This window comes from Centruroides vittatus, unplaced genomic scaffold (assembly GCF_030686945.1).
Source record: "Centruroides vittatus isolate TY-2023 unplaced genomic scaffold, ASM3068694v2 scaffold_907, whole genome shotgun sequence".
NCBI lineage: Eukaryota > Metazoa > Arthropoda > Arachnida > Scorpiones > Buthidae > Centruroides > Centruroides vittatus.
Window position 1 is genome coordinate 452,237 of NW_027122720.1, and position 25,911 is coordinate 478,147.

General features: G+C 32.4%; 1 protein-coding gene across 5 annotated transcripts in view; it reads right to left on the minus strand.

Moving 5' to 3' along the window:
- Positions 1-25,911, minus strand: part of LOC136990354 (uncharacterized) — a 63,318-nt gene that overhangs the window by 24,480 nt on the left and 12,927 nt on the right. For 4 of the 5 annotated variants that reach the window (XM_067288744.1, XM_067288746.1, XM_067288747.1 and 1 more), the window contains one exon: positions 14,711-18,544. In XM_067288744.1, coding sequence (XP_067144845.1) covers positions 14,711-18,419 — 3,709 coding nt within the window. In that variant the 5' untranslated portion in view covers positions 18,420-18,544. Of the gene's footprint in view, positions 1-14,710; positions 18,545-18,965; positions 19,435-25,911 lie in introns of those variants that run through there. The other variant, XM_067288748.1, reaches the window with a different exon arrangement.

A 25,911-nucleotide genomic window follows, 5' to 3' on the forward strand; every position in this document is an offset into this window, starting at 1 on the left:
CGTATATAAATAGAATTAAAACAAATTACATAAGTATATAACAATACTTTCATAAACAATGTTATTAATTACATGAAGTGAAGAGTAAAGTTTTAAGTGGGAACTCCGTCTTATTAATATGCATACAATATAATACTACAAGTGTCACCCTACTTAATAGTTCGGGAGCCACGAAATTTGTTGTAAACTCAATCCGAACATTGAGGAGGATTTGAACACTACTGCACTCGGCCTTTCGATTGTATGTAGATACTAGACATTTATATTTTAATTAAAAAGATAAAGATAAATTTGACATCTTTGTATTTTTAACAAAACCAATTACTGTATATTCATTATTGTTCAACAAGGAAATAAATATGAAAGCAAGTACATAAATGAGATAGAGAAGTTAAAAACAGGATCATTAAATTTAAAACAAAAACAATTAGTTTTAATTTAAACCTCAGTTGCATAGTAAAAGCTTTGTTTTTGCTTTAAATGAAATATAACAGTGCAAATTATATATGCAATATACAAGATAAATCATAATTTTCTATACATAATTAAAATATTCACTTTATTACGCAGCATTTTTAAGTCAAACTGTATCTTATGTGGAAACTAAAATCACATACAGATGATTATTCTCGATTTGTGAATGAATGTATATTAAATACCCATTATGTACATATGTACACAAAAATGTATTCCTTCCTTTTAAATTCTGTGACTTCCATGTAGCTCTATAAATAAAAATCAAAGGAGTGAAGTCTAGGATTTTCATCTTCCCATATAAAAGATAAAATAAAGAATTCCTATGTAAGAAGATTTCAGACTCATTCTACTTCATTTGTTACCAGTGGCATAGCGAGGGGGGCAAAGGAGTGTATCTTGCCCCGGGCGCCATTCGCAGAGGGGCGCCCAAATGGTCTCCAAGACAAACTATATGTGTTTCTGGAGAAGGGATGGGGGCGCCGATAAAGTGTCGTGCCTCGGGCGCCGGTTACGTTCGCTACGCCACTGTTTGTTACAAAGTTATAGCAACTCAAGAAATAACAAATGTCATTTGTGCAGTACCCAGCACCCAAACAGGAAGTTAAGTGGACCAGGAATCCGATAATTTTCAATCATAGTTAAATATAAAATCTAAATAACAACAAAACACTAAAACATATTTAGCTCAAAGTTAAAATTACGTGCGGCACCATCTTTTACGAGATTTTATTTAATAGCATCGACACACAACCCTTACAGAATTGTTTGTGTATTTTTTACATTTTTGGATTTCTGGCAAGGCTGGCCTGAGTTAAAGGTGCACTAGACAGTCACTTAGGATGCAAAAGTTTTGGGGAACCAAAAATTCTGGACCAACCCTGGTTCCTGAAGTGTCAAAACATCAAGAAATAGAAAAAAACTGGAGGTTCAAAATTTTAATTAAACTCCATACTTTCGTTATATTAAAAATAAAATAAAATGTTACTTCATAGGTAATTCCAAAATCTACGCGATGATTTCATATCAACTTCCAAACGTATCATAATTTTTCTAAGTATATCACATACTTTTATAATTATCATACCAATGATATCAGCATATAAAAATTTTCTTATTAATTCATAAAATTTTATTGAATAACTCATTCATAACACATTTTGTGTAATTTTAAGAGATGAAATCAGTAAAAAATTCACTATCACAGCCTACACGTTCACTATCGTATCATACAGTAGACAATTTTAAAACGTGTGTAATTAATTCTTTCGCTACCTAAAATAATCGTGTAAACGACGATTATCACTTTATAAAATATAATTTTTTTTTATTAAAATAACATTTTTTTTTTGTCAAAGTATCGCATACATAAATCAAAGTTATATAAATTAACATTTTCAAAAGAATGACCTTCAGTTTAGACAGTAATTCTGAAGTAAATTCATGATTTCTTATCTGATAAAGGTCTGAATAATCTATAAAAAAAAAAAAGACACATTTTCAAAGTAAATAATAGCACTTCAGTTCTTTACTTTTACATTTTGAATAGCTTTAAGGACTTCAGGACCACTGCCATTTTACGATTAAAGCAACGTTTATTACCGCACATCGGATCTTTTCAGAAAGCCACCCGACCTCTTCTCCGGATTCTTACATAAACACAATACTTAATAAGAAGTTTACTTCTTTGAAAGTCAAAAGTCATCAATCTAGAAGTCAAAGCGTCAAAAGAGGAATTTTCTTTAATTTATATAATATTTACGATCTCGGATATTATCTAAACACTAAAAATTCTCATTATCAAATAGTAAAAATAGCAATTTAATTAAGTTTAAACTTTTCTATCACGCATCACATTAAACAAAATATCTAATCGTTGTATTTACTGGTCTACGTTTTGGTTAAAAATTTAAATAATTTAACTCGCTTACTGCAAGCAAATTATAAAATCATTTAATTAAATTTGTAACCCAAACATATCTAATAAATCTAGTAATTAGATATTTTATAATTTTACGAAGCATAATATAATACAATACAGTAAAAAATGCGTAACGTTCTTCGTATTTTTTGTTAAAGTATCTATTCTGCTTCGCTTCACATATAGTTTATAATAAATAAATAAAATAATTTTTAACAACGCATCATTTTTATTTCGCTCGACGTACGCAGTTAAAGCGTGTCGTACCGTCCAGTCGGAAGTTTTATCGGATCGGATAAAACGTCGTTAAATTTTATTAAATAAATATTAAAATTAATTGCTTTTCTTATCTTACGAAAAATTAATTACTTAATGACTCTTTTCAAGTAATATTTTTTAAATTGTATTCATAATTTAAACATTATAATAATAGATTCTATTTCGAATGACACAAATAAAACACGATAAAAAAAAATTAAGTTGGGGGAAAAACCAGTTAATTTAGAGCAAGATTCATTTCTGAAAAAATATATCATAACGCACTTTGGATCGGTAACTCGTGCCGCAACTTCGGAAAGTACCAAACACTGTATTAAGAGAAAATAAAACAAGGTTAATGCAAAATAAAATACGTAGTCACGATCTGTTATTGTTAAAAAGAAACGCGTCGTATAAACGTATCGTACCTTCCCTATTTTAGTTTAAATCCGTTTAATCCTTCCAAGTTTCCAAATAAATAAAATAAGCCTTAGAATGATTGTAAAGAATTAAAGAAATTTTTAAAATGATACAGAAAATACACTATCGAAGTTACGCCATAATAATATACTTTTATGTCGGCAATATATTTTTTTATTTTTATCTTACTCAAATAAAGTCATTACAAAACCTGCAAGCATTTGAAGATTTCAACTTTTTTATGAAGTTTATTAAATTATAAAAGTTATTCTAAGAAAAACTTCTGTTAAATTACGTCATTTACGATATAATTATTCGAAAACATATTACTTTTCCTTATAAAAAAAAAATTCTGATGGTTTACGGTCGTGTTTTTTATATTTTCCTTAACATTTCTTTGACATTGAAAAGTCTAAATATTAAAAGTTATTTGTTTTTCTAATATAATTAATTTGCAATTTTCTTTATTCGACATACACAAACATTAGGAAAATAGTAGTACATTTATATTGTTTACCTAACGAAGCATTGAATAAATCAAATCAAAACAAATAATCACTAATTCAGCAGATCGTTCGGAGTTAATTAATTAAATCAGATTATGAGTCATTATTATATATAATAATAATATTATACAGTAGAACTTAATTACCTGGAATAGTTTTAAAAAGCTAGAACATATAGCATTGTACCATACATACCGCTGAATATAATACACAGAGATAAAACTCTCCGTGTAACTGGAAATTATTAAATCATCCGCTTATTGTAGCTGCGTAGAATTAACTCATCTATACAAAACATTACATTAGGTTTTAAGTAAATTCATTTACTTTCAAATACAGTAAAGTGCTGTCCATAAATTATGTCTGCATTTTCTTGAAATTTTTATTCCCCCTCCGGTCCCAGTTTCTTCAAGTTTCCATAACGTTAATAAATTAACTTTCAGATCTTGAATTTATGGTTAATGTTACCTATGGTTCCAAAATGGCGGCTTGTCTCCGATTCCGGCAAATAGAAGAAAGGAACAGTGGGGACGCACGTTCTAACCTAACCTAACCTATTCTAATAAATTACCATAATTATTACCAACAAAATTAGAATAGGTTAGGTTAGGTTAGAACGTGCATCCCCACTGTTCCTTTCTTCTATTTGCCGGAATCAAAGACGAGCCGCCATTTTGGAACCGTAGGTAACATTAACCAAATTTATAATTAAAAAAATTTTTTCCAAATCATTTAATTACTTCAAACATCAAATGTAATACTTTGATACACACAAATGAAATATTTAACCACTTATTTACACACACACACAATATATTTGGTCATTACTGACGAAATTTTTATAAAAATTTTCAAGCTCTACTGGAGCATAAGGGTTTGAAATTATCTGAATAATGTCAAATAAGATAAAGCCACTGACTTGAGAATGTTATAATAACTCTGCTTTTAGTTCCACTGCACGCTTGCAAAAGAAAAAAGGAAAAGAAGAAAATGCTTGAACAAACCAATTTACACAAATTAAATACTATAAAAGGCAAGAAAGAATCTACTATAAAAATAGCCCATTCCTAAATATAGTTACATAGGATCTAAACAGGAAAAATTGAACAACTTATGATTTAAGCATTTGAAAAAGTATAATAGAATGCTCAATAATCCAAGTATAATTCCAGAAATTACAAAGTTTTTACGTAATAATGATTGTCGGCGATCTTCCGTAGAACTGCCGTCAAGCCGTCTCGATATCGACGCTAGTACGGCGGAACCCGGTTAATTTGAATCGGTCAGAGAGAAAAAATTTGGACTTTGAATTAAAAAGTTTCGAGGAATTTGAGTTAATCGGTTTGATTTAACGTGTTATGATAGACGATTGGAAAAGAAAACGATTTTGAATAAACACAATTTCGATTTATCTGGGTTCGAGTTAACCATATTCTACCGTATTAGGTTTTATTTATTACAATACAAGTAGAAAAGAATGATTAATGAGTAGCAGGCTTCTAATGCATCAAATGTTTGATTGGGCTTATGCGCACTAAAGAAGTTTATACCTTAGAAACAGGATTCACACTGCTAAAAATGAAACCCAAAGCAGATTTCTCGAGTGTCGAGCCAAGAATTTAGCAGTTTAAAAAAATAAGTATGACAAACGAGGCAAACTGAGTGACTTCTTTCAAAAAAAGTATAATAAATAATTTTTACGTGTGTACTGTACTTTATTTAATAGTAATTTTTACCTCGAATTCAAAGTTTCGCCAGTATGCCGTTGATTGCAATGAAAGATTAGCACCCATTTTTAATAAATTACAACGTTTTTGTTATTTCTTATCATTCATACATATTAAATTTCTGTGCCTTAATCTTTTTACGATTATAATAGAATTCAAATTAATATTTTTACTTAAGGTAGGCCTATTGACTTTTATTTCTTCCTATTGATTGTGATCGATTATCTGAATATTTCAGTTAACCAAAATTGCCCTGCTCTAGTTATTTTATATAATCAATGCTCTACTATGCTTTCAATGGATTTTAGTGGAAAAATGAATTCCTAATTAGGGCTGTCTATAAATTACATCTGCATTTTTTCTTGAAATTTTTACTCCTCCTCCTCTCTTCAGACATCAAACTAAACTCAACCCCCTCAAAACCTTTTATCACTTTATGAATAATAAAGTGCATAAATTGTATAAAATTTAATGAAATAAAACGGATGTCCATTGTAGTTCAACCTTTCCCCTCCTCCTTGTCAGACTTTGTCCAACTTGTCATGATCTTTTCCCTCCCTTCTGGCGTAAATATCATTTATGGACAGTCCTTATAAGATTTTAATGCTATAGATTAGAAATACTTTTTCCTACGAACAACTGCAATTCACATATTTTCTTTTAATTTCGATATTAATAAAAAACTATACAAATGGAAAATATTCAAGTTTCTCTCATTTATATTGCGCAAGCTTCTCACGACTAAATTTCTTGGTAAGTATACTCAAACCCAAATAGAGGAAAACCATAAATATGACTTGCTTCAGACACAAAATGTCTCAAAATTTAATCTTTTATGTAGCATAAACATATAAAAATGATATAAATTGAAATCTTTATGCTCGATAAGCGGTAAAAATCTTGTTTACGTTTGTTTAATTAATTTTATTCGTATTATTCTGACTTTCAGTGAAGGTAAAATCACAAATTTGTGACCACCCCAGGTACCATCTCACTTTTTGTAATCTCCATATTCAATATACAGATGTATATTTTTATATATAACAAAGCGAGATAAAATTTTATTGTCATCTTTATATTTGAATTTATCTATTAGCAAGGTGCATTTTTTCATCAGAAACAATACAAATGGGCAATTAATAAAATTCAGGGAATTGCAATAAGGAAAATAAATTTATAAATTCAGATTGTAATATTATTATATATAATTTTTCATATCCTTATTTTTGTTTGTTAAAAGAACAAAAAAAATAATTCCCCTTTTGCATTCTGTATAATGGACTGTATTTCTTTTTCTTCATCTAAAATAAAAGAGCAATATCTTTATTTTAGATTTTCTCAACAGCTTTGTCCAAGATATATTCATAAAATTTTGTCGAGAAAATCAAAAATAAAGACTGTCCTTCGGATAAAGAGACAAAGTTTCTCTAGTACTTTTGAGTGACCGAGCCCATAGTCATAAGATATGTGTCTACATGTGTCAGTATCTCTTAATGATGGACTTGGTTGCCTGAAACCAGACAAACTGTTATTCAGTTTAAATGAGCTCCAATTGTTTTACTGGAGCTCATAAGTCAAAAGACTTAAAATTGTACTGATGCAGTTAGTTACTAATGTAGCATATGTATTTATCTTAATGGATGCTGGATTTTCTTTAGAGCAAGTTTTGCCGGCTCTGGAATAATTCAGCCGTCTTTCCGAGGAATACTTGGAAATAATTTTGAAATAAAATCAGAATCAGCTGATGCACGATGCCGATCGCATTAATCTTCTCCGGTACATTAGCTTTGAAATATAAGGCTGTATATAACTACTGGTCCTGTACACGTCCATAAGTTACAGAAGTCCTTTACTTTTTGAGAAATTTACAACAAATATTTTACAAATATATTATAATATTCAGTATTTTCAAGAAATGAAAATTACAGATTTGATCAATTTGTATAGAATGTAGTACTGTATTTTTGTGCGAATAATCTGCGGGTAATCTATGTTTAAAAGGCAATTTGAAAGCAGGTGCAAGCTATACGCCAATTTTAAATTGTAATTACAATTCGTCAAACAGCTTTCCCTTTTCCTACGGTCACTAGAAACTTTGGAAACTTGAGCCTTTGTATGTCACATCGTAATTTTTCCTCAAACCAATAAAGATAGTTTTCTCCTGTTCATTTTTGTGTATCAACCCACGTTTTAATTATCATTATTATTACATACTTTTACTTGAAAGCTGATAAATTTCCCTCCGTATATAATGTCGTCATTTCAAATACCTGCCAGTAATCGCCCATTAAGTTTATACTGTGTTAATTCACTGCTTTTTTTCATTGTTATGAAGTGAATTTCAATAATTAAAATTATTGTAAATACTCAACAGAAAATATAAGCAACTTAAACTATCTTTAATTTCTTAGAATTCTATGGGATAACAGGAAAAGTGTGTATACAAAAGATACAAAGCCTATTTACTAAGCATTATTTAAAGGATGGGGAGAGTCATTTCTGAAGTTTCAGGACCAGGTGCAAACTAATAATGTGGAGAGAAAATATGAGCCAGGTGCAGTGGATCTACACTCACTAAAAGCCACCTCTAAGTATAGGTTTCTTGCTGTTATCTGTCATTATTTACAACACTTTCCACGGAATATTTATACCGCAATTAGTATTAAATAAAATATTTGGTATTTGAATATAATTAATATAAGCAAACTATATAAATAAATTTACTTATGGAAATTCTATTTTCTAGTTTTAACAGGAAATTTTCTAACATTATTTAAATTTCCTGTTGAAAAAAATTCACCCACTCAGTAATTATAAATAAAATAAATTGGGGATAACAGGAAGAAAACAAACCAGCATTCCCACAAAAATCTTTTTTTTTTTGGTTTATTTTTATTTATTTATTAACTTTTGTTTAACTGTAAATAAGTAATTTCAACTCTTTGTTAGTAACCCGAAGAACTGGAAAAAAATCTATACATATTGATGAATAATTCATAAATAGCAATGAAATTTGAAACATGAATCATATAATTTGCAATTTGTATTTCAAATGTATGAATATTTATAGAAAATTAGTTTTAATACATGCGGCACATTGCATTAAACAAAAATCATTAGTGACTTAACTTATTAAACTGCAAGAGCATCTATTTCCCTCAGTTTCGGTTTTGATTCTCTCTAGTACCAGTTCACACATTCTTGTAACTTCTAATAGTAGTCAAATTTAAAGAAAATTTTTCTTAGGTTGAAGGTCAAGACTGACATCATCTTGTGGTCATTACTCATCTACAGCTTTCATCATCATACCTTCTAAGTGAAGTTAAATATATTTTAAGAAGGTATGAGAAAGAAAACAGTGTCATAATGTATATAGAAGTGAAGTAAAACTGTATATTTTCCAAGTTATGGTCAATATTTTCTTTATTACGGCAAAACTATGGTCTGTCACCAGTGGCGTAGCTAGTGTGGATGACGCCCGGTGCGGATATTCTAGTGTCACCCTTTTTAACTCTTTTATAAAACACTGTCAAATTGTAATATCTTTGCACTCGAGCAACTTGAACGCTACATTAAATATGCGATGTCGCGACATGTGAGTTTAGATTTTCAGCTGGTGAGAGCTCTCGTGGCGTCTCCTCATAGCAAAGAAACTGTCGTGGGAGGCGAGCCATTGACTTTTTTTATTTAGGTACAGGCCTACCGGGTGTTACCCCTACAGGGTGACACCCGGGGCAGGCCGCACCCCTAGCTACGCCTATGCTGTCACTGAATGCAAAGCAATGATAGCAAAAGAAAAGTTGAAACAGGCAACCTTACTCCAAATGTTGAACAGTTATGTTTCATGGAGTATTAAACATGAATTCTCATATTTTGTACTGTACTTATCTTTTCTAATACTACTAATAATTAATAATAACAATTAAGTTACACTGTAATGTCTATAACAACATAGAAAAATGAACTTTAAAAATATGATGCATCAAACAAATAAAAATAAACAGATATATTTATAAAAAATAAATTTAATGGAGTAGAAAAGTTCAACTGAAAGACATATAAATATAGAAAACCGCTGACAGATAAAAAGGTCAGAGCACAGGAAAATATGCAGCATTGTTCATCAATAATAAATCAAATATTAATTAAAACACGGACAAAAATAGCAAACAAATTAATTATTGGCTTATAAGTAATGGGTTAATAAGAATAGATATAATTCATTGACATAGTTTCACTCTTCACAGTCACAGTTATGATTCTTTGATATAGTTTCAAGATAAAGTCACTGTATCATAGAATTTGGCCTTAAAAGAAATTTAATTTATCAATATCTGTATTTTTGTATTTATAATACAGAAGTATTGGCTAATATTGATATATTATGGATGCAGTAACTTGAATTAGAGTTACTATAAAATGTAAATCTTAAATTTAAAAAACAGCTTGGCATTTATAATGTCAAGTGACTAATGTACACAACTCTACGAGATGAGTTTATTTAAGCTACAGAATATAGCCATATTATTAAATACATTTAACATTTCATCATTTATCAGTTTCTGTTATTGCTTTAATTAAATCTAAACACATAAAATTATTATATAGATTAAATATATACAGCATATATTTATAACCCTCCATCTTGCAAGCACTATAAGGACCCTTTAGCTCATATCACGAGTTCAAGCAAGACCCACAAAGAAAGCAACTAAGTAATAAAGGATGGGGTGTAACATAACTGGATCAATCCTCTCCTGAAAATTTCTAAGCCAACTCAAAAAATTGGACTAGCTCCATCAGGGTTGTACCACCTCAATCATCATCCTTGAAAATTAAATATTTTAAACACAGAATTTGGAAGGCAAATCTGTAAAATCAAAACCATTTACACATTTCCAAAAAATGGGTTTAACGAACGTACGTTTTCAGTTTATTTTATAAACCTTTCTCGGGTTTCAAACAACAAAATTCCAGATTGAAATGTTTCAGATATTCTATGACGTTAAAATTTATTCAATGACAAATACATCGTCAAATGTTTGAAACATTACCTTCTATAATTCAATATCCTGAATTATCTATAAATACATAACGAAACCGTGTGCTTTTCCAGACGTGCAGTTTCATTACATATTCAAACTTTAAGAAGCCAAATGCCTTATTATTTAAAAGCATTCGATTGCCGGAATCCAGTTACAGCAAATTTGGCCCGAAGGGGCATCAAAAATGTTTGCCACTTTATAGATAATTCACGCCAGATATTGGTTATAGAAGGTATATATTTTTGTTTTATACAACCCGGTGTGAGAAAAGCTTTACTTACTTTTAATAACTTTCACATGCAGCACAAAATTTTAGCCCAATGTTTTCTCTAATTTTTTTGCAATTCATTCATTTTTAATATAAACAATGTTTCTTTCTGAACTTTAAATAATAAATATCATCAAAATTCTGTTATAATCTTTCTAAGTGTCTACAGAACCATCTAATTTTTCCCATTCAACTAATAATTTATATTGATTTTAACAAAAGACTACAGCGAAAGTGCAACAAACATTTTTATCATTGTTGCCACCATCCTCATCAATACATATATTCAACTGAAAATCGTATAAATTTTAAAATATTTTCAAAACAGTTATGATAATGTTATATAAATTTTGACAATAAAAGTAATGCCAAAGTTCATTTCTATTTATAACTATTGTCTAGAAATTTTCCTATCAATAATCTATCCTACATATAATTAATAACTCCAAATTGTCAAATAAACACAGAGTTTCATTATAAATTTGCACTTTATTACTGTCATCTTGTCCAGAATTTTTAATTATATAATTATTTTTCTCCATGGTTTGCTTATCCTAGAAAATTTTTGGTTAATGTTACCTTAGGTGCCAAGACGGCGGCTCGTCTCCGATTCCAGCAAGGAAACAGTGGGACGCACGTTCTAACCTAACCTAACCTATTCTAATAATTTGGTTACTAATAATTATGGTAACCTATTAGAATAGGTTAGGTTAGAACGTGCATCCCACTGTTTCCTTGCTGGAATCGGAGACGAGCCGCCATCTTGGCACCTAAGGTAACATTGACCAAATTTTCTATGGACACCCACGACATAGCCTATAGATTATAGCTTTAAAATATGCAGATACGACAGAGAAACGGAAAAATCCGTAATTAATAACTATTTATGTAAAATTTCCAAATACAATACTAAAATATTAAATAAAAAATTCATTTGATTTGAATGAAAGATTAAGAGATTAATTATAAATAATTCAACATTGTTAAGTTTAATGTTCCTACATAGTGAAGTAAAACCTGTACGTCATGTACACTTATGTAAATAACAAAATTTAAATTCACAAGAACAGCATCATAAACAAAGTAAACAATATAATTAACTTTAAAATTATTTAAAAAGCGAAGAAGCCAGAAATAAATTGGCATAAATACTGTTTATTTTCTTTACGGCATTATTTCCTTCATTTAATCTTAATATTTTAAAATAAAATAACAAACAGTTTTATTATAATAACAACAGACAAGTTTACTTTCTATTGCAAGATGTTGTAGCAATTGAATTAACCTGTATAATCATTAATTCTGAGAAATGTTTTTACACAATTTACTATAATTTTTATTTACTTAACTTAAACTGTTATATTGGATCTAATAATTTCACTTGTTTTTCTAATTAAAAATTTATAAATTGTCGTTTAAAAATATTCTGGATTTATACGACTAATTCTTTAATAATCATAATTAATTTGTACGATAAAAAATTTTTCAGACGAATAAATTCGTACGAGTTTATTCAACTTTCTACCGTTTATTAAATAAATAAAACAAAATAAAATATCTTTTTGCTTGAAGTACGTTCTGGATTATCGAGCAAAACATTTTTCTTAATTACAAACTAGTGAATGAATTAGAAATCCACCCAGTTATTTTTTTCTATTGAAGATGGAATGCGACAAGATGACCTGCTACGACTAGTTCCGGATACTAACCCATCGGGAGGAAACATTTCAAATGCAACAATGCTTTAAATTCTTTCCTCGATATAATTTTTAAAACTTGTTTATGTTTATCGAGTTTACAAGGCTTTTTTTTTACGACTAAAAAATGATAAATACCAAAATTATAATTTTCGTCTTATAGAAAAGACTATTCATTTGATATCAAAATCGACATCTTTCTTTCTTCCGGCAATTTAAATTATAACGAAGTTTCGAACTAAAGTTATATTCGGAAAAGAGAAAAATCTATTTTTTCGAGTAAAATAACGCGTACATTGTTCAACTTAGTTTCTAAAAATTGAAAATTGGGACAGGAATAAAAAGTGACATAATTTTAAACTAGGAATTCTATGAAGTATGACTCCGAATATAATTAATTCTAAATTAGAAAATTTTCGTATGTGTAATCGTATGGTCCGGATATGGAAATTTACTAGTCGTCGAACGTCATAAAAAAGAAACGAGCGTATACGATAATTATCAAAACAAATCAATTATGCGTCGGCATAACATTGCAAGTCAAACTGGGTTACTCGATAATAAAGTAATGCAGAAGCATGTTTATATTACATGACTTGCTGCTATTAAACAAAGATTTCTTCCGCCTATTCTGTATTAATCATAGAATCTAGAAATTTTAAATAAGATTGTAATAAAGTGATCCAGTTAATGTTTATTTTACTGAATTAAATGTCAAGAAATTTGTGCTTCACAGTAGTGATTAATCTGTGTAATCCAATTAATAAATTTCCCTGAATCGGTATGGAAATAGCATTAAATTAATTAAATTTGCATAGACATGGGAAACAAAGGAAGGTTGTTATTAAATTTATTCCATTTATACTTTAAAATATTTCACATAATTATAAATTGAAGGTAATGTTTAAAAAGAAATTGTAAATCTGTATTCTGTTTGGAATAAGCCTTAACACTAAGAAAGGGTAAGGTTCTGTCATACATTTTAATATCTTGTTTATATATTGTTGAATTGTGTGTATTACAATAAAAGACTTCATTAAAAATTAACGAGAGTATCTCGTACGTATACGCAGAACATTCTCACTAATCCAATCATTTTTCTGTTAAATATTCAAATCAACAACAGAAAGAAATTGCGGATTAATTTTTAAAAACATGTTGAATTTGTGTTTTATTGACTTGCGTTTCTTTATACACAACCTTGCTAACCAAATGATCCTGTGTAATAACTGATTCATATTAGTAAGAGTGCACCATGCAGTTGATACTATATAGGTAGAATTCTTGATACTTTGTCCTACGCTTAGATTAAATATTGTCCTAGACGTACTGAAACAAGAGTTATGCATCTTCAACAATCTACAATAATTTGTATAACATAATATAACTTTATAGAAAAGTATTGTTTTTGGCATACTTTTCAAGAAAATTATTTTCAAAAATATTATACCTTTTATTGATTGATTACACAGGGTCTTCCATAAAGAATGTACAATTTTAAGTACTATAACTATGTTGATTATTATCTGAGAAGTATGTGATGTACATCAGTCAATAGCATAAATGTCCATTTCATTTACCATCTACTGTCTCTAAGAAGCACTATAAATAAAAATGGCAACTGCGCAACAGAGAACATGTTTTGTGTTATGCAGTTTGTAAAGTTGGAAACTGATTCTGAGTTTGCAGACTAGGATACAAAACATCATTTCCATTGCGGAGTTGCCATTTTTTGCTTACGGTGTTTCTTAGAGACAGTACACAAAAATACATTTGAATATAGATGTTTATTGAAATGCAAATACTTACTCTGACAATTGGTGTACAACACACTTCTCAGGTAATATAATTAACATAATTACAGCAATTTAAAATGGTAGCATTCTTTTCGGAATATACTCTATATATAGCATAAGGTTGCGAATTTATACATCCGGTTAGCATCGTGTTTTATTTGTAGCTTGTAAATATTAAAAAAAATTCCTTCCAAATTTTTTTGTTAATTCAAACAATAACATTGTTGCATGTTTTTAAGAAGAGAACAATAACAAAAGTACAAATGTATATTGGTTGTAAGCCGCTGTCAAAATGTAACTATAGCAAGATGAATGAGGTGCTACAAAATATTAACATAGAATATTTTTACTTATTTCATTTTTATTTTCAAGTAAATATGCCGAAGATCATATTACGATCATTTTAAGTTAACAAAATTTACTTAAATTGTAATAATATTTATATTTAATATCAGTGCTTATTATAATACTATAATTGTTAATATATTTTTATATCGAGTGTCATTAAAAAGTAATAAAAGTTTGAATTATTTGACTAATTTAAATTCACTTAGCCAATATTTTAATGCCAAATTTAAAATTAATGTATACTAATTACCTCGTAATGCTGCTAACTTCCTGAGAACGCCGGACGTCGAGAAAAACGACGACACAAATGGACGGAAACGTGAAGTGGATGATGGAGGAGGATGCGTGGGTGTTACGGTGTTTCTGACACTAGACGGCAAAGTACTCGATTTTATGGAAGTGGCACTTATTATAGTTTCTGGTATGTTACCTGAGCTCAATGATGTAGTTTTGGAATTTATCACAGTCATCACCTGAGGTTGTTTGGCACAAATATTTTCGTCGTCTTCTAAAATAGTTTCCGTGGATGCGGGGGATTTTTGATGCGACAAAGAAGCCGAGGATGCTCGACTTGTAACAGATTCGTCCAAACTCAAAAAGCTATCGTCCGACGACTTCAACGAATAATAACCGGTATCTCTGCAAGCTGTCTTTGAACCTGTAGCTACTTCGAGATCGGAAATATTTCCGGTCGATTTTGTAGCAGATACTTTCCCCTCTTTCTTTTTCGCCTTATAATCAGCTAAGAGAAGATTATTTTCACTAGATGCTTTCTTACGATCACTGAGAGTTCTTTGAATATTACACTCGTCTTTATTTTCTTCATCAATATTTTCTGTTTGTAATTTTGAATTTTCTTCTTTTGCGCAAAGATATACATTCTGAGAATTATCACTGATTATCTCTGTTTTTTCTGTTACACATATATCAATCTTTTCTAAAGATGAATTTTGTTTAGAAATAGAATGTACGTGAGCAACAGTTATGCTTTTCTGCTTAGAATGAACAATGTTATCATTGTTTGTATCTTTATATGCATCATTTATCGAATACTCTTTCTGAGAAAGATGTTTTTCTGTTTGAGAATCTTCTGCGTTATCTACAGATATTCCTTCATCGACCGTAAGCAGGTCCGAATCTAATTTAGGCACTTCGAGCTTCTCGTCTTGCAAACTTTTTTCTTTGTAATCATCAATATTAGATACAAACATAATATCAGCTTCTTCATCACTAGAACAATTGCTTAATTCAGAAATTGATGGCGATAATTCATTTGAATTATCAATTTCCTTCAAGACTTTAACGTCATTTTTCTCAGTTAAAGATTCTGAAATATTCTGTTTCCTTTCTCTTATGGGTGACCCATTTCTGCTTGCACTCACTGTATGCATTAATGCAACTATTTGTTCGGTTATGTAAACTCGTGCCTGAGAAAAACTGTCACCTTCATTTTTAGTCCTATCGTTATGTGTAGCTTCAACCATTTTTTTAAGCGACTGCATCAATTGTTTACATATGTACACGGTATCTTCAGAAATTGTAGAATCCGTACTCTCTCCACTGCCAGAACCTTCCGAACCTCTTCGCTGTAATGGATGTACATTAACCATCAGTGCACTATTTCGTCCATTTTGTTCTTGATCGTCGTCGTCGGTTGTAGTACAATCTGCAGATTCTAGCGTATCACTTCCGTAATCACTGTTATTACTACCTATAGTGCTGCTGCTGCAACTACTACCGCTCGGATCACCAATAGACAAAGATGCAGGTGAAACTGTTTGCATAAGTTGTGCAATCTGCGATTCGAATAATTCCCAACCAGGAAATTCTCCGGAATTTGTATTATTTACATTTGCATCTGCAAAGTGTGCAACTAACTTATTCATTATGTATTTTGCTTCATCGTCGAGATAGCCTTCAGAAACAGGGGTGTCAACTTTATCTGTTTCATCCAAGTCGACAGGTTTTGTCACCTCTGACATATCAACATTATTTTTATTTAGATCATTTTCAATTATAGTTAAGTTTTCTTTATTTTTATCTGTATCTTTAAATGTTTCTACCTCAGTATCATCTTTAATTAGGATAATTTCTTCAAAAAGATAACATATTGATTCTAAACCTATATAATCATTATCAGAATTACAATTTAAAAATTCATCAGTTACTTCATTAAAATTATCTTTGTTTTTGAAATTTAGTGATGTAATATCTTTATCGTAATTATCATCATTCACAGATTCAACAGTTAAATCGGCATTTTCGTTATCTTTTTTCTTTCTTTTTACTGTACTAAAACCATCATCATCACAGAATTTATCAGAAACATCCTCTTCGTCTTTCTCTTTTACTTTTTTTCGTTTTACAGTATCATAATTATTATCCTGAACAAAAGCATTTTCGGCAATTTCTGTGGCTTCAATCAATTCATCAACTATCTCGGTTATATTATCGTCAAATGATGGATCTAAAGAACAAATTGAATTTCTCTTAGACGCCAAACTGCAATCGTCGACTTCACTACCGATACCGGCACTCTCATCGGTAAATTCCGCATCGTCCGGATAGCAAAACTTTCCGTTACCTAACAAACCAAAGGTGAAATATTTTTCTAGGCGGGAAGCGGCCAAAACGGCAGGATCGACATCGTTTGCTTTTTCACTCATTTCACTATAAATAGAGCCCGAATTCTCGGAAAACGAGTCACTAATAATACTCAAATCGTCCTCGCTGATAGCCAACGAAGCCCTCTTCTGATCGAGAGCACTGGCAATAGTTAAACTGAAATACTTCTCGAGTTCCGAGGGCGGCATCCGATTAGTCGGCGTAGTCGACCCGGAACCTCTATCGCTCTCTTCGCAACTCTCCTCCATGATGGTATGTAAACTATAACTAGAATGACTATACAGGGGTCGACCCGTAGCTGCCGGCGCAACGTAAGTAGCCTCGTCCGAGGAAGAATCACTATTGTCTTCGTTATCACTGAAAACATCACTAACGCTCGACGTCTCCACGTCGGAGGGATAAGGATCTCGAGCATCGATGGATTCGGTAACGGAATCCACGTCGGCGTCGGCCCCGTCCGAAACCAAACCGGGCATTTTCTTGACTGCAATGGACGGCTGCCGTTTAGAGTTAAAACACCTACCTGACTCCAGGGCGACGGTGAAGTACTTTTCTAAAGTAGACAGTTCTTCGTTATTTAAATCGGGTGTCAGAAACTGCAAATCGGGTCGACGGTTCTCTGTATTCGAAACATCCATTTCGTTCGGCGGTGCGTGGGTGGCACATTCTCGACCGGTAACGCAATCGTCAGCCGTGTTATCTTCTTCTATTTTAACTTGCGATTGATGCCGTGGCAAAATATCATCACAACGTTTGGCAGTTTCCATATCTGGGTTTATAACTTCGTCTCCTCCGCCATGTTCCGACTGCACGATCGATTGTGCTGCACAGCTGCTAGGCGACGTCTCCCGATCTTGTTTACCAACCCACAACTGGTAGTTGGCTGCAGCCCGCACCGAGTCAGTCTGCTGCACTTCTATACTCGGTTTCCTGCCGGGGTCAGGGTCTGTGCCTGTTGCACTTTCACGGTCCGCCTCCAACACGTCTTTCTTCTTGCCAGTGGAGTCTGTAACGTGTTCTGTTGGCCCAGTTCCGTTCGTGACACCGTCGCATGTTTCCGTGACGTAATCGGTAACGTGAACGACGAAATCTTCCTCCAGTTCCGGTAGATCGAAATAATCATCGCAATTCGCTTGATTCGACCAATCGTCGTCCGTGTCGGAACTGGAACTGATAAAAACTATTTTGTACTCCTTTCCTTCTGGTATCATTATTCGATAATCTAGACATGTGTCGTCCGTTTCGGAATTCGGGTTGTGCCACGTGCTGCAGTACGACGTGTCCCACGTTAAACACTCCCCGTTATTTGGCTCCTCCGCCCAATTTTCTTCCATTGTTATTGACGGCTCGGACTTTTTCCCCCCTCTTCCTTTATCAGAACAACTGCGAAAGAGAAATGGTCCGCTTCTGTGACGTCATGACCTCAGGCCTTTTAGGCATCCTCCGTTCTTTCGTCATTCTGTCAAAAAATTATGTTAATAATTAAACCTTAAATATAACATAAATCTATATCTATAATAAAATTTCCCTATCTTCGATCTACTAAACAAGCAGAAGCTATCGAAATTTGCCTTATTGATTTCCTTATTGAGGTGAGCGCGATCGATTTTCCTTTCAACCTGTATTGTTGCGTCATTATCCCCTAAGGGATATTTTAAATTTACATAAATTACCCTCACAATTGAGGATAACAATGGCATAAACATTTAGGATATGGATTAAATAATATCATAACTTTATAAAGTGTGACGTAAAAAAAACTAATCCACTCCCTAAATTCCACCCGTTTTTATAAGTTATAAACACATATTTCAGGCTCCCAAGCCACCATTTTTCATTAACCCACCACTTATAGCGAATTTCACAAACCATAAATTCACCTTTCAACTCTCAGACACGGTAAATATACGTCTAGTACTTTAAAATCGAACCGACAAAAGCCGTTAAGTTCTGTTAAAAGCACTGACGTAACGCAGTTAAACCGTAATTTTTAAGAAATTTCTAGGTTTTAACCTTCGTAGAGTACCCCGCCCAAACTTCCCTAGCAGACCCGTAATGGGTAAATACACGAACAGAATATTTTTGTCAAAGGGGTGCAGGACCGGTTGGTGACGACGAGGAAACATGACAGTGATGACGTGTGCAAACACACCTTGGACGGAGGTGGACTTAATTAGTTGACTGACCTTTTCTCATGCTTTAATTGGCTGCGCTTTTATGAACAGAGAATGATGTAGATAAAGTAGAAGCAACAGCTTCTTACTTTATATTTTACTACGTCACACATTATTGACTGACTCATCGTAGTGTTTTAAACACATTCAACTTCTCTCAATTGTTTCTTAAGTCATCAATACAATCGATTCGTCCTCGTTCTTTTTATTTTATTTTAATTTCCTTATAACAATTGATGTGTCGTAAGGAAATTCAACTGAAAACTTGTACACAATTTGCAATTTAGAATATTTAATTGCATCTATTTAAAGAAATAGGCTAAATACACTAATTTGATTGCGTGATAGTTTCAAATACTGCCACTCAAAATAATTTATATAAGATTATTACTTTAAAAAATGTGTAAATGTTTTTTCATAAGGCAACCTCTAAAGACGGCCGATTTTTCAGGAACGTCGAACAAAAATGCATACAAAATAACCTCCAGCCAACTGCCATTTTTTATGTTCACCTCAGTAGCCGTTGTTCGAAGGTTTGACTGTATAGTTCTTTGAATTTTCAAAAACAATCAGAAAATTTTATAATCTTTTATCTTCAAAAAAATCTATTCGCGGATTATTTACAACTGATATTTACATTGTCGCCATTTTTTAAAAAGTCATGTTTAAAATTTAGTGTTTTCAGCCCTGTTTATAAGTCTATCAGTTCTTGAAAAACCACACCAAAAAAACCTATTTTATATTTTTTCCTTCCCAAATTTCTTCAGAAAATATTTTGGCCCTTTAAAACTCCCAAAACATCTATTTATAACTGATTGTCGCCATTTTTTAAGAAGTCATGTTTAAAATTTAGTGTTTTCAGCCCTGTTTATAGGCCTATCAATTCTTGAAAAACTCGCCAAAAACCTATTTTATAATAATTTTTTTTCTTTCAAAATGTCCGAAGAAAATTTTTTGGCCCTTTAAAACTCCCAAAACTTCTATTTAAATCAATTTTTGTATAAAATAACAACGCTACATTAACAGACCCACTAATTTTAGTTAAAAATAACTTATAAAATTTAAAACATACTTCAAGTTTATGATGATTAATCCCTTCTATTCATTCCCCCTTTAACCTCTATGAAGATTAAACCCTTCTATTTACTACTAACCAGCTTTACTTATCAGGGGAAGAAATCTTTTTTTACTTTCTGGCACCTCCCAAAAATCTTCTCTACAACAAATTCATAATAAAATGACTCAACAGATGGTGTTAAGAAAATACAAAATCATCAGTCCCCCCCTTTACTACCGTGCACAATAATAGAGACAGGATACACAGTACATGACTAACAGACAATAGAAACCTGGCCTTGATGAAGGGTCTTAGTTCCGTCAGGTGCAACGTCTAAGCTTCTAGTAAAAGTTAAGTCGTTCAAAGGATCCATTATACTAGAAATTTGGCTAAATTATGTCAACACCATTAAGAAAACCTGTAAAAATTGATATTACATGGGAATATTTTGTCATCTGTACACCTTCCACCAGCCACGATATCGTCACACGGAAACTATTGTATCAGAACTAAGTCACGTTTGTGTATGAGACTAAGTTTAGATATAATGAGTGGTTAAAGGTCGTTAACCAGTATTTTGACTACCTGAGAGTCTGGCTCAACTTCGAATCACTGAGATCATGCATGAGTAATGTGCAATAATTTTTCTCTATAGTAATCATTCATGGCTTGATCCTTGAACCTTATGAGAAAAGTAACTGACTCTTATGTACCATTAAACCTTTAATTACAAGAGATAAAAGGCATAAAAAAAGTTGGAGGAGGAAAATTTTTCGGATGAATATTCTAAGAGTTTGCATAACTAATATTAATTTTGCGTTGTCTTGACTTCTCAAGCAAGTTTCAAATCGTATGCAATGTCGGCATTCTATAATTTATGATGTAATAAGTACAATTTGCATAATTAATATAGGGCCTACATATTTACTAGTACTTGAGATAGGGGAAGAGATAATACTATAATTCTTTTAAAGAAAAAATTTTGGGCAATTCGTATCGAAATCTCCAAAATCTGAATTAATTTGCATTGTTTTGCTTAGGGCAACTACGGCTTTGGTCTTTATCTCACGAAATGCCAAGACTCTAATTAGTGGTGCAATTGAAAAGGTAGGCTTTTCAACTTTTTAAATTAATGACGGATGCCATCTTGCAAGCCTTTATACATCAAAATATCAAATATTCTTTAGAATTATTGACAATATAAGCGGATTTTGAGTCTCTAAATCCTTTTATTACGCTTCAGGATCATCTACCAACTGTCAGGATGCCATCTTTTTTTCATATTTCACACCTGTTTCCGCTTGGGAGTCGTTCAAGTATCACATCAGCGAAACTTTTTCCGTTTTTGATCCCCTCCCCATCATCACCAGTCATTAGAAATCAGACACTCCCTCTCTGTAATTAAGTCATCAGACCAGAAATGAAACCATTCGCAAATACACAAGAATTATTTTCAGACAATTTTGTGATGATTGGGGAGAAAAATAAACAACACGTGCAATCTTACGTCATCAGACTCACCCCGTCCCCATTGTCAGATACAAACGAATTCCCTCTCGTCCATAAACTGCTGACGTGAATAGTCCCATGTAAATTTCACAATCACGAAGACCAGGTGTTTTTGACTACACAGGAAGTATACATGAACCTTATTAATTAGTTAACGTAGCCTGAGAGCCTTATTCAATCATTCAAGACGAAAGATGAGATAATGAATTATAACGGTTCAACTGGTTTCATACTTCCTCGATGGTTAGAATCAATCATCATGAGGCAGACCTTTATTCAGTGAAGCATGATTATCAGACTAAACGGGTTGTCACCGGATTCCACGTTGACAGGAACCAAATTTAGTGTATATTTTAACTTTTGAACTCGATAAATCATGTGTCGTGTATTCATCTCGATTATCCAACCATGAGGATTCTCACATTCTATACTACGGCCTTTCATATTTATAGCTCCAAATCTACATTCTAGAGCCGTGGCTTCTCGTATTTACAGCTTCAAATCTACATTCTAGAGCCATGGCTTCTCATATTTACAGCTCCAAATCTACATTCTAGAGCCATGGCTTCTCATATATTCAGCTCCAGATTATATTCTAGAGTCATAGTTTTTCATATTTACAGCTCCAAATCTTCCATTTTCTGCAGCAGGTATCGGAATTACGTGACCAGATATCATTTTAAAAGCAACTTCCGAGCCTTTGAAGTGATGGGGTCAGTAGTTTATGAGAATGAACGTGAAACGTCATTGCACTTTACACACTTTTATTGCTTTCAAAAAACACTACATTAAGTACATTAATTAGTGCGATTCTCGGTAGTTTGTCACGTTTGTTCATCTTCGGTTAGTAAATATTAAAAAAAACAACAAAATTCCCCCCCCCGATTTTTTATGAGTCGTTTAAGATAATCCGTCACGGATCACGTGACGTCTTTAACGAAGCGTCAATGTACTGTACTTTCCGGATGCTCTAGAAATGATAATAAAACAAGAATGTAGCGTTCATGATTGATTCCATTTTGTTTTAAATTAAATCGACATTTTAGAGGAAAACAAATTTCATTTTAATTTTATTTACCATAGGAGGGTGGCCGTTCACGAAATGTGATTCAGCTCGGTGATTTTTAGAGGTGATTCAGTCACGGGACGTCACTCCTGGATGACTCATGTTCAAAATAATAATAATAATAATAATTCATTTCGAAAATGCTTCTATCAGGGCTTCTGGAATTAGGGAATTTTAGAATTGGATTGGTAAAATGAGACAATGCAACACATGGGCGTTGTGCCAAGAGTACCCCTTGGTAGATGTGTTCAAGATGCCTCACGGGAATAATTTTATGAAAAATTGACCCCTATTTAGATTTTGGAAACGCGACACCAGTACGTTTAGGCTCGAAACCACGACTAGTGTTCAGTGGTGTGTTATCTGTATTTGTTTGTACACGGCAACACGATACGTGGGCGATCTGCAGAAGGGTGATGCCTTCCGGAAGGACTTTCTATGGGAAACTGGCCCCTATTTAGGTGTTACTAACGTGAAGAAAACGCGAAAAACTGCAGATCGTTGGCGAAGCTCGAACCCACGGTCAGTGTTCAGTGGTTTTATGTACATTTTCCACACGCGGTGCGCCCTTATTTTTGCACTGAAAGGGTAATTTTAGTAAAATCATATCGTACAAATATCTAAAATCACTAAAAAAAATTGATGATGTAACTCTCAGAACGACATGTTCCACATTACATGACGTAAATAAGTACATCTATTTCAGTCCAAACAATGAACACGAGCATGACGTGTGACCCGATGAAAAATTAAGACCCACTGACAAGTATCTGCAGTCTACAAAATTCCAGCGGAACCAGTTTAAAAAAATAAAATAAAAAAAGGAGAAAAAAATGGAGGACGAGCATTTTCCTGTATAAATCTCACATAAAAATCGATATAATATACATCCCGTCCGTCTACAAACCATTCAATTATTATCCGAATTTAATAGGATTGGTAGGGCCTCTTAAATTACTAAGAGGCCCTTCGTTAGGAGGGGAGCGGAATTGGAAAAAAACAGTTAAAATTCTGCGTGACCAGCGAAATTTTATAATGGTTTGAACGGAATTCTAATCCAGTTATCTTGGTGAAAGTAAAAGGGCAAACCACTTTCTCCTCTGTGTATACCATACGACCGACCTGAAAGAACATAAAGAGCACATAAATAAGAGGTCAGCGCCCTTTGCAGGTATGTGGATAGCTCAACAGTTGAGTGTGTCCGCATTTCACGCCAATTATCTTATTCTTCCGCGTGGTGTTTCGTGGTTATTTAACACGCGCCGGTCCTCCCTGTAATGTCCCAAAAGCATTCTATTCATCTCCATACCAGATTATACATTTAATTTACAATTAAAGCCAACAAGTGGATGAAGATGATTACCTAATTATCGAGGGAACTAGTGTATGTAATAATTGGAAATACTTAATTATTATCTTTCGATTTTTTTTCGAGAATTTTGACCCATTTTTATAGGCCCTTTACCTTTCGTGTTGTTGAAGGGTCTTCTCCTTAACTCAAATCTTAAAATGTATTGTATTCGATTCTTGAGGAGATTGTCTAGTAAATAGACACAAAATGGCGCCTCTCGTAAATTGTAAAATCTGTTACAGAAATGCCATAATTTTGAAAATTAATTCGTAATTTCGTGCGAATTTCTGATCATGTTCACTCGCTTGCCCTCCACTAAAAAGAAAACAGGGCGGTGGTGGATATTCCCAACCATTCACACAACCGACCTTCCTCCCAAGGGAGGTGATTCAGAAACAGGTGAGCAGGTGTCACGGTTTCTACACCTTTACGTGCAAAGATGCGCCCCTTTTTCCTTCTTTTTTATTGTCCTACAGAGCATTCACGGTCACTTAAGGAAAAAAATGATGAAGAAGAAGAAGAAGAAGGAAAAAAAACCCTTTCCGAAACTAATAAGGGGGCCAAATCTGGAAGGTTCATCTGTTTAAGAAACTGCATTCCACCCAGAGCCGGATTTACACATAAGCTAAATTAGGGCCTCACATTGTTTAGTATAGGGAAAGGGCCTCTTAGGATACGTGTTATAGCTTAGGCCCTCACATTTGGTAGAAGGGGAAGGCCTCTTATTGTTATAGCTTAGGGCTGAAACTTTATTCAATTGTTAATTTCAGTAAAGGAAAAAGGGGGAGTTTTTTTGAAACTCTGCGACGGTTATAAAGTTCGTTACGTATAAAAATAGAACAATTTTTTTAATAAAAAATACAGTTTTAAGAACCTGAAAATAAATCAAGTTACGTTTTAGAAGCGAAAGTGGGTACGTTTACAACCAGTTTCTTCCTAAAGTAGGATCATGTGTAGGTTGAAAGTCTCAGGCAAAGACCATTAAACTGTCGTTTACTTACTTAATGGAGATTAGAACATGCAGATCAGTATCTATACACGAGGAAAGAAGTAAAAATTGAGTTAAAAGTGTTGAAAATTCTCCAAACTTGTAATAAACGTAATTACAAGTAACCCAAAATTTAACAAGAGCCTTAGAGATTTAAAGTCTTAGAAGGCCTCAATTATGTGGATCTGCAGTAAATTTTGTGGGATTGCCGAGTGTTTTTCTAAGTTATTAAATGTCAATTAAAGCAAATATATATATATTGTTGTTAACTAAAGTTTTATTATTAAAGTAGCATCCTAGAATGTGACACCTGAGGGCAAGAGTCCATCTGTTTACTTCTTTTGTGTGAACAGACGGACTTCTCTTTGTTTCCAATGATCTAAAGGAGATTGAATAGAAAACAGGTTTTCTAGTAGACTTTTACTTCTGTCGGAAATTAGTTTTGTTACGTTATTTTTTTCTCTATAAACACAATTAACTGAGTGTGTGTTTTATACGATTTTAAAGCCAAAAAGAACTTTGGTACTTTACTCTACTTTGTTTCCATATATAAACATTTAAGAAACGTGAACAATTCAACAGATTAAACTATAGTTTAATGGGTAATTTGTAAAAATCGTGACATACAAACACATAAAGTGAGTAAAATTTATTAGTAAACTATCCCACATTTTTGTTTTT